Here is a 10,808-nt window from a genome sequence, read left to right on the forward strand (position 1 = left end):
CACAAGTAAACAAAATAAGTATATAGATTATTTTTTTAATTACCAATAAAATAAAATAGTTTTTTACTTTTATGCATATTAAAAACTATTTATAATATATTAAATATATAATTATTATATAAATATTTATTAGTATATAAATATATACAATATTGACGTTTAATCTTATTTTCACGACATAGTCAATCAATTATACAAATTAAATAATCTATTTTAAAATTATATAATCAAATAATTTATTATTAATCATTTTACAAATCAAATAATTTATTTTAAAATTATATTTATTTAAATATAATTTATATTACAGATAATCCTTCATAAAATTATAAAGTAGTCAAGAACTTGAATTGGAAAACAGAGATACTAACCAAGATAAGTTAGGGAAATCAATATTAATCCATCCTAATCACAATTACCTTAACTGTATAGTATATCCAAACACGTAATCTCATATCTTAGGGCCCCACATAACACAATCCTAGTCACCAACATGTATGTTTATCACATCACGTACAAAATAGTATCTGACACGTATGACATATACTGACACGTGGCAAACATTTGTTGCTTCTCCATCTCTATATAAACCAAACACCATTGTTTTGTTAATTCCGTGACATATCTTACAACCAAACATTTTTTGTTCTTTTATTCTCTTCCTTAGCAATATTTTGCAATCACATAAAATTTTCTCTGAAGTTTTTATTTTTGATCATTTTTTGATACCTTCATCTTTGTTATTTGATTCAATTGTGTGTTAATTTTGTTGAGAAAAAAAAATGAAGGAAAGTGTTGGAAACCCTTTGCATCTAAAATCTGTGAATCATATCTCACTCATATGCAGATCAGTGGAAGAATCAATGGATTTTTACCTGAATGTTCTTGGTTTTTTCCCAATTAGAAGGCCTGGTTCTTTTAATTTTGATGGAGCATGGTAATTTTTGTTTATTTTTTTATCTTTAGAAATTAATTTCTATTTTTTATTTATGAAATTTGATTTTTGTATATGGTGAAATTTAATTTACAGGCTATTTGGGTTTGGGATTGGTATTCATTTGTTAGAGGCTGAGAATCCAGAAAAGTTACCAAAGAAGAAAGAAATTAATCCAAAGGATAATCATATATCTTTTCAGGTAAGATTTTCAGTAAATTTTATATTATTATTTTTTAATTATTTTTGTTCAGGATTGAAAATTGAAAAAGAAAATGTTACTTAGAAAGAAAAAGAAACTATATGCATAGAACCTAAAGTGACGCAGAAAGATCCAAATAAAAAATTAGATAAAAAGAAAAGACAAAAGATATGCGTAGGACATTACAGACAAATGTGCAACTGCAATACTATCTTTAAGGATCTTTAATATTTATCATCTACTTTTGTTTTGGGGTGAAATGTTTTTTTGTAAGTTGAAAGAAAATATAAATTATATTTATTTTTTACTTTTTAAAAATTAATTTTTACATTTATCAAGTTATTTTATTTTATTTTTTAAAAAATTGAAATCATACCTACCTTATATTAATGAAATATAACATCATTTATTCATTTATTTTATTTTATTTTAAAAAATAAAGGATTTAATGGAAATACACCGACGGTGTAAAGCAGTTTTACACTGTCGGTGAAATCATAATCGTTAGTTTTTGTAAAAGTTTGACTTTTTCTTTAAATTATATAAAAAGTATTTGTTTTTAAGGGTTGTGATGCACTGACTGTGTAAAATATTTTACACTGACAGTGCACTACCTTTAAGCTCAAAAATAAATCATATCTACATTATATTAATGAAAACTAAACCGGCTACGTAAGGATTGTTCACGCTTAAAAGCACATCTTCACGCTTAAAAGCACATTTCGGGTCATTGGATTAAAAATCTGGAGTGTGGAAATAATATAGTAGATTGACTGTAGCGAAAATTATAATAGGTAGTCTGACTTTAATATCAGGTTAAGAATTATGGTTGAACCTAACTCATCTCTATAAAATCCGGTTAATAGGGTGAAAATTGTCCCTATTTATAAGCAATTTATTAATTTGTTTTATTTTTAAGAAAAAATAAATCATACCTATATTATTAATGAAAACCGACTAGGTGAGGATTGCTCAGTCTAGGGGTGAAAATAGGCTAGTTAGGCCTGGCCTATGATAAATTTGAAAGACTTGGTTTATAATAGGCTCTCTTTGTTGGTCTGGTCTGACTTTTTTAAAAGTCTGGTCTGACCTGAAAGCCTATTTAAAAGTCTATTTTTTATTATGGTGTTCAATTAATCCATATTATTTAAGAAACTTTCTAAGTCGTCCTATATATGCACATATAGGTCGGTCTATTTAGCCTTTATTCTAATATATATATATATATATATATATATATATATATATATATATATATATATATATATATATATATATATATATATATATATATATATAGCCTATTTTTAATTTACACGAAAATATAGGCCGACCTATAAGGTGTTATTAGCTTTTTTTAATAGCCTAAGTCTGACCTATTTTATTAAATAGGCTTTAAAAAATTTTAAGCTTGACCTTTTTGTTAAATAAGTCTGGTCTAGTCTGACCTTATATAGGTTAGGCCATAGATCCCTGTAGGTCGGTCTGACTTATTCTCACCCTTATTGCTCACGCTTAAAAACAAAATATATATTCAGGACTAGAAATCTGGAGTGTGGAAATCAAATAGCAGAAATTATAATAAGTAGTCTGATTTTAATATCATGTTAAGAATTATAATTGGACCTAACTCATCTCTATAAAACCGATTAAAATTGTTCCTATTTATAAGTAAACCGACTAATAGAGGGAAAATTGTCCCTATTTATAAACACGTGTTTAAGTCATATATTATTAAAAATCTCATATATTATTAGATTAGAGATGTGAGACTTTTAAAAAAAATCTAAAATTTAATCACTCTTTTTTTCAATAAGTAACTCTGTTTGACTTGGTAAATTGTCAGTGTGAGAGCATGGGAGCAGTTGAAAAAAAGCTGAAAGAAATGGAAATAGATTACGTGAGAGCAACAGTAGAAGAAGGTGGAATTCAAGTAGATCAGTTATTCTTCCATGACCCAGATGGATTCATGATTGAGATATGCAATTGTGACAGTCTTCCTGTGATTCCACTAGCTGGTGAGGTGGCAAGATCATGCTCTCACTTGAATCTTCAACAACTAATGCAGAATCAGAGTCAGCAACAACAACAGATACATAAGATTGTCAAGTGATTACTATTATAGTGTTGTTGTGATAGTGATGTGACCAATTCATGCATCTTTGATGAGTCATGAAGTTGTACTTGGTTTTCTTTTGTTGTTGCTTTCTAGACAGTTGTCAATTTATGATGTTGTTTTTTTTTTATAATGTTCTAGCTGTTTCTATTAGTAAATAATTGTCAAGTTGTTTGTACTCAAAATAGAATACTACCTCCGTCCCATAATGAGTGATCTAATTGAAATAATTTAGTGTTTCAAAATGAATGATCTATTTTAATTTTCAATAAATTTTTTCCTATTCTACCCTCTAATTAATTTAACTTTCACAATTTCTAATACATGATTAGGGGTCTTATGGGAAAAATATTATTCTCTCTCTTACTTTTCTACACTTTTCTTAATATGTGTGAAATGGTGGGCTGGGTCTGTTATGCAGCGGGCCAGGCCCAATAGGATTAAGAAACAGTCTGTGTTACTAAGAGATTTTGTATTAGACTAAGGAGGTGCAAGTAGAACTATTTTATTGCATTAGCATTATTAAGTAAGTTAAGTTTGGCCCATGGCCCTTTTAGTAGTAAGAAACCCTACTATATATATTTGTATGCTGCCTCCTTAATGAAGAAGAAGAAAAGTTGTTTTATTTTATTGTCTTTTTATGCATTCTTAGATCTAGGTTTAGAACACAAATCTATCATTGGTGCTTTCATTGATCCTTCTCAACCCTTCCATGGCTCCATCTAAACCCCCAAACCCTTCATCTAAAGAGATTTTGGATGAAGCCATTCAAATCTCCACTCTCCACCTCAATAATGCTATGGCTGAAACTCAAGAGCAAATGGATGTTAGGTTTGCACAATTTCAAGAAGCATTAGCAAAACAAGTGGGTGAAATACATTCAAGGCTGGATAACGAAAAAGATGAGGAAGATTCTAGGTTTGAATCCCTCATGGCTGCCCTTGCTAAGATTTCGGTTCAGCCACCAACTCTAGCTGCTACTGTTGCTGCGCAGACTGCGAGTTCTTCAGGCATAGAGGTAAACTCTTCCACCATTTCGTTCGGTTCCTCGCCTTTCACTCACGTGTTAACACCGTCTCACTCACCGCTGCGTTCAGCTACTACCCACCACCACCCAAACACCCAATCTGCTGTATACACACCTACAGTTCTGACCACCGTCCCACCACCCTTACCCAACCCACACATGACCCCACCACCACCAGCTTCCACCGTCCTCACAGCACCCCTCCCACAACCACCCTTCACCACTTACCCTCCTTATATGCCACCTCAACCTGTTTTCATTCCCCATAATCTCCCTAATCCTTTTCCCCCACCTGACCCATTTCAAATTCCTTACCATAATATACCCCCCTTACCACCTATGAGATCCCCTAAATTAGAGTTGCCTTTATTTGATGGGTCTAACCCCTTGGAGTGGCTATTCCAAGCTGAACAATTCTTTGGGTTTTATAATCTACCACCAGAAAATCGTTTATCACTTATTTCCTTCTACATGAAGGGCGATGCCTTAGGATGGTTTAAGTGGATGTTTCAAAATCGGTTATTGACTGATTGGAATTCTTTTACAAGAGCACTAGAATTGAGGTTTGGTCCTTCTACATTTGAGAACCATCAAGCTGAATTATTTAAATTAAAACAAAGTGGTTCGGTGATGGAATACCAAACTCGTTTTGAACAGCTTGGTAACAAAGTGGTGGGACTGCCAGCTGAAGCTATTCTCAATTGTTTTATTTCTGGTCTGCAGCAAGAGATTCAGAATGAACTAGCAATTCACAAACCTACATCAATATCTCAAGCCATTGGTCTTGCTAAATTGATTGAGTCAAAAATTCAGACTAAGCCCAGATTCCCTAAACTTTTTTCCACTCCTTATCCAAAACCCAACTTACCGAATTCCACCCACTTAATGTCCAAAACTCCGAATTCTGTCCCCAAACCCACCCTTTCCGCCCAGCCACCTCCAAATTCCCAACAATCAAAAATACCAATTAGAAAATTAACCCAAGCCCAACTTCAAGAGCGTAGGGCCCAAGGCCTTTGTTTTAATTGTGACGAGAAATTCTTCACGGGTCATAAATGTACTACCAGCAGGTTTTTTTTTACTTGTGGCTGATGAAGAAATTAGTGATGACCTAACAGATTTGGTGACACAAACAGAAGGTGTAGATGAACAAGAGTTAAGTGACACCTATTTCCAGCTATCCCCACAAGCAGTCACGGGTCAATTTTCACCCCAAACTCTCAAATTCAAAGGCTCCATTTCTGGCCTACCAGTAATGGTTTTGGTTGACACAGGCAGTACACATAACATAATGCAGCCACGAATTGCTCACCACCTAAGTCTCAAAACTACGCCAATCAATCAATTCTCTGTCATGGTGGGCAATGGTAGTCACTTGCAATGTGAGGGCATATGCAATAATGTGGAGATACTATTGCAAAACAAACCTTTTAACCTTCCCTTTTATCTCTTACCTATTGAAGGGGCTGACATTGTGTTAGGCATGGCATGGCTTAGAACCTTAGGACCCATCCAAGCGGATTTTTCTATCCCCTCAATTACTTTTCAACATCACACTGAATCCATCACCTTAACCGGTGACACCACATCTTATCCAACTCAGTCCACTTTCCACCAAATCAAACAACTTATCCATACAGATTCCATTGCCTCTCTTCATTTATTACTTATGGAGCCACTTACTACCTTGCCCAACACTCCGCAAAACCCACCATCTCTCCCAAAACAACCACCTTTACCTCCGCCCCTTACCCAACTATTAACAAAATTTCAAAGCATTTTCCAACAACCAACAACCTTACCTCCCACTAGAACTCATGACCACCACATTAACCTCTTACCCAACACACCCCCTATCAATGTTAAACCTTACCGTTACCCCCATTCAAAAAAAGAAGCCATGACCAGCTTGATCCATCAAATGCTAGAAGATGGAACTATCATTCCTAGTACTAGCCCTTTCTCCTCACCCGTCCTACTTGTCAAAAAAAAGATGGTACGTGGCGATTTTGCGTAGACTACCGTGCTTTAAATGCAGTGACAATTAAGGACAGATTTCCTATACCAACTATTGATGAACTATTAGATGAGCTTGGATCAGCTTCCATTTTTACCAAGATAGATCTGTGTTCGGGTTACCATCAGATCAGGGTTGCATCGAAAGACACATATAAAACAGCTTTTCGCACTTTTGACGGGCATTATGAATTCCTAGTTATGCCCTTTGGGTTAACTAATGGCCCCTCTACGTTCCAATCGGCTATGAATGATTTATTACGACCCTACCTTCGCCGCTTTGTTTTAGTTTTCTTTGATGATATTTTAATTTACAGTTCCAATTTCAGTGATCATCTTAAACATTTGCAGGTGGTTTTTCAGTTGATGCAAGATAACTGTTTTTTCTTAAAGTTTTCTAAGTGTGTGTTTGCCACTAAACAGATAGATTTCCTCGGTCATGTTATTTCATCGAGTGGTGTTGCACCCGATGCAGAGAAAGTAAAAGCTATTCTAGATTGGCCACTGCCACGTTCTCTATCGGCACTCAGGGGATTTTTGGGCCTCACCGGATTTTATCGTCGTTTTGTTCAAAATTACGCCTCACTCGCCGCTCCCCTCACCGATCTGTTACGTTCCAATAATTTCAAGTGGAGTACAGAGGCCAGTACAGCCTTTACAAATCTCAAAAGCAAAATGACCGACATGCCGGTCTTGGGACTACCTAATTTTACAAAGCCCTTCAATATCGACACTGATGCGTCCGGCGTTGCTATTGGGGCAGTGTTATCTCAAGAGGGTCACCCAATTGCTTTCTTCAGTAAAAAAATGTGTCCGCGTATGCAAGCTGCGTCTGTCTATGTGCGGGAGATGTTTGCAATCACCAAATCTGTAAAGAAATGGCGTCAATACCTCATAGGCCACAAGTTTCACATATATACTGATCAAAAAAGCTTAAGAGATCTATTACTGCAGCGGATTCAGACACCAGAACAACAACGGTGGACGGCTAAACTACAGGGTTTTGATTTCGAAATTTTTTACAAACCTGGTAAATCCAATGTGGTTGCGGACGCCTTAAGCCGGAAGTTTGAGAAAGACACACCAGTATTGCTAGCTCTTTCCTCCCCAATGCCGGATCTCTTCAACACCTTGAAAAAGTTTTACAAAGCAGATATGAGTGGTCAGAACTTAGTACAAAAGGCGAGTCAGAACCCAACAGATTACTCGGTATCCCAAGGCCTACTTTACTACAAGCACAGACTTTTCATACCTGATTTAGGACACCTTCGGCAGCAGATCTTAGAAGAGTACCACAAAACACCGGAAGGGGGACACTCGGGAGTAAAAGCCACCTTAGCCCGCTTACGTTCTTCCTTCTGTTGGCCAGGAGTTTCCCTTGCAGTTAAACAGATGGTTAAACATTGTTCTAACTGTCAACACAACAAATACGATACACAAAAGAGAAATGGACACCTACAACCATTACCAGTACCAGAGCGAGTATGGGAAGACATTACAATGGATTTTATCACCAACTTACCTAATTCACACGGCCACACAGTGGTCTGGGTTCTTTGTGATAGACTGAGTAAGTTCGTCCACTTTATTCCGCTGCAACACACTTTACAGCACAGGATCTGGCAGCTCGTTTTACAGTCGAGATCTTTCGTCTCCATGGTATTCCCCGCTCCATTGTTTCTGATAGAGATCCGCTGTTTTTGAGTAAGTTTTGGAAGCAGTTCTTCAAACTTCAGGGCACACACCTGAAATACAGCACATCGTATCACCCAGAGACAGACGGACAGACGAAAGTAGTTAACCGTTCATTAGAAACATACCTGAGGTGCCTGGCGGGTGACCATCCAAAAAAGTGGCATAATTTTCTGCATCTAGCGGAATACTGGTACAACACGTCGTTTCACACGGCCATTCAGATGACTCCATTCAAGGCTTTGTATGGACGAGACCCTCCTTCGCTTCTGACCTATGTTTCGGATTCAACACAAGATAAGACTCTGCATCACACCTTGCAACAACAACAAATCATTCTTGCGGAGTTAAAAACGCATCTCACTCGCAGCCGGATAACCATGGAAACACAAGCTAATATCAAACGAAGAGCATTTACCTTTCAGGAAGGAGACATGGTTCTGTGGAAGCTCAAGCCTTACCGCCAGTCTACAGTGGTCCGTCGTGACTCCCAGAAACTAGCCAAGCGGTATTTCGGTCCCTATCAGATCATCAAACGTATGGGTACAGTGGACTATTTGCTGGATCTACCGTCATCGTCTCGTATTCACCCGGTTGTGCATGTATCCTTGTTGAAACCCTATTACGGTGTGGATCCGGCAACTGATTTTAATCCCCTTCCTCGTTCCGATTTGGTGGTGTTTTCAGCAACTAAACCTCTACAAAACCGGGAGTTACCGGATCTTACACGACATGTGGTAGAAGTGGCTTTGGGTTCAGGTTCATGTTGGACTGGAAAGAGTTTGCAAAGAGGAGACAAGAAGGTGGAAACCGCAGAGAAAGAGGAAAGAAGCGTGCAAGGGAAACGAAGTGAGTTATCTGTTTCAGAGGCAAGTGGGAATGTACTTAACCCTAATATTTTGTTACCAAGTACAAGTGGCTGCATTGACAATCCTACCCCCCGCGTATCCAACGTTCCAATTGCTGCCAGCAGTAAAGTCCAACGCGTTTTCCCAACACACAGCTGTGGCGCACCTTACAACGGCTCTCAACAACAACACTCTGCCCAAAGTCCCAGCGTATCTACTAACAGCCAATCAGCTTCACCCATTCAGATTTTCCCTTATCTTCCAAAGATTTCCTCTCACCTTCCAGATAACTCTGGACCACATAATACTGTCACCCACACAACAGCCAAGTCTGGGCCATGCAGCCGTTTCGGCCCACTCTCCAAACTCACTTTAGCTGACCCAATATCTGTGAACCTTGAGGACAAGGTTCTCTGTGAGACCCGGAGTAATGTTATGCAGCGGGCCAGGCCCAATAGGATTAAGAAACAGTCTGTGTTACTAAGAGATTTTGTATTAGACTAAGGAGGTGCAAGTAGAACTATTTTATTGCATTAGCATTATTAAGTAAGTTAAGTTTGGCCCATGGCCCTTTTAGTAGTAAGAAACCCTACTATATATATTTGTATGCTGCCTCCTTAATGAAGAAGAAGAAAAGTTGTTTTATTTTATTGTCTTTTTATGCATTCTTAGATCTAGGTTTAGAACACAAATCTATCAGGGTCACTCATTGTGGGACGGAGGGAGTAGCATTTTTGGGTTGCTATGCTTAGTGTTGGGTTGCTGTGGTAGTCTCTTCTTTAATTAAAAGTGTATTAGTCTATGGTTTGGTAATATGATATATAATATTATTTTATTATCTATATTGTATGACATTAATAGTTATAAATAAGTTTAATACTTTATTTCATAACTGGAGCATATAATGGCCAATATGACATATCAGTTGACATATTTTAACGAATTAATCTTAATTTGTATTGGTGCAAGTGCTTTGTTCTTGACGTTCTCTTTATAATCATTTCTATCTCCAATCTTCAAATCATTTTACTTTATTTTCTCATGAATTTTGGGTGTTCTTCTATTGCAAAATAGTATAATAAACATGCAATAATAATAATAATAATATTAATTATCGCTAATAATAATAATAATAATAATAATAATAATAATAATAATAATAATAATAATAATAATTTGTATTCAAGATCGAAGTTGCAATGGAGATTTAATTATCGCTGTGGGAATATTATAGTGTTTTAAAGGGTAACAAGAATGATCAATTATGGTGTAGAGATGTTGTTATGTTTTAAAGGGCAACAACAGTTATTAATAATAAAGAAAAAAATTACGGATATTAAATATTCTAAAATTTTTCATCAATTTAGATATTTTTAAAACAATTTTGTTTTGTAATATCGGATTGTCGTTTCAGAATTAAAATAGGCTTCTATTTAAATTGTGTGGTTCCTTTAATTGATTTTACGAGGAAGTGAAAGATGAGAAGAATAATTCTATTATGAAGGGAAAAAAAGGAGGTTGAAAATTTTAACAATAACAAATAAAAAGCGACTGCATAAACTCGAAACATCAAGAGTCACAACTGAGGTACAAATTCAAGAATTTGGAGAACTTGAGGTAGCTCTAAAGAATAGAATGAAATGAAAGAAAATCTGAAAGACTTTAAATTTTGTGGTTTTTACTATTTTAATGTATAAGTTGTTTGTAAGAATGTAGGATTTTTTTTTTTTTTGACAAATAAGAATGTAGGATTTAAATTGTTTTATACATATGAATCAGTAAGTTGAATGTTATGTTATGATTTTTTTTAAGCAATAGAATATATTGATAGGAGAACTCATGTTCTCAAAACTTGATAAATAAAAAATCCCCGAACAAAACTTCGAGAAGAAAATTACACGCCAATTATATCTTACGATAAATAAAAGAGAGGATTTCTACTAAACTCGTAAAAATTACAATTGAGTTGGGTA

At 35.6% G+C, this 10,808-nt stretch overlaps 1 protein-coding gene across 1 annotated transcript; it reads left to right on the forward strand.

Annotated features, from left to right (window-relative positions):
• Positions 1-626: 626 nt before the first annotated feature.
• LOC131601175 (glyoxylase I 4-like) lies at positions 627-3,497 on the forward strand. Its single transcript, XM_058872943.1, has 3 exons — positions 627-937; positions 1,031-1,136; positions 2,983-3,497. The coding sequence occupies exons 1-3, from the start codon at positions 783-785 to the stop codon at positions 3,247-3,249; spliced, it is 528 nt and encodes a 175-aa protein (XP_058728926.1). The 5' UTR covers positions 627-782; the 3' UTR covers positions 3,250-3,497.
• Positions 3,498-10,808: the final 7,311 nt, after the last annotated feature.

This window comes from Vicia villosa, linkage group LG5 (assembly GCF_029867415.1).
Source record: "Vicia villosa cultivar HV-30 ecotype Madison, WI linkage group LG5, Vvil1.0, whole genome shotgun sequence".
Lineage (NCBI taxonomy): Eukaryota > Viridiplantae > Streptophyta > Magnoliopsida > Fabales > Fabaceae > Vicia > Vicia villosa.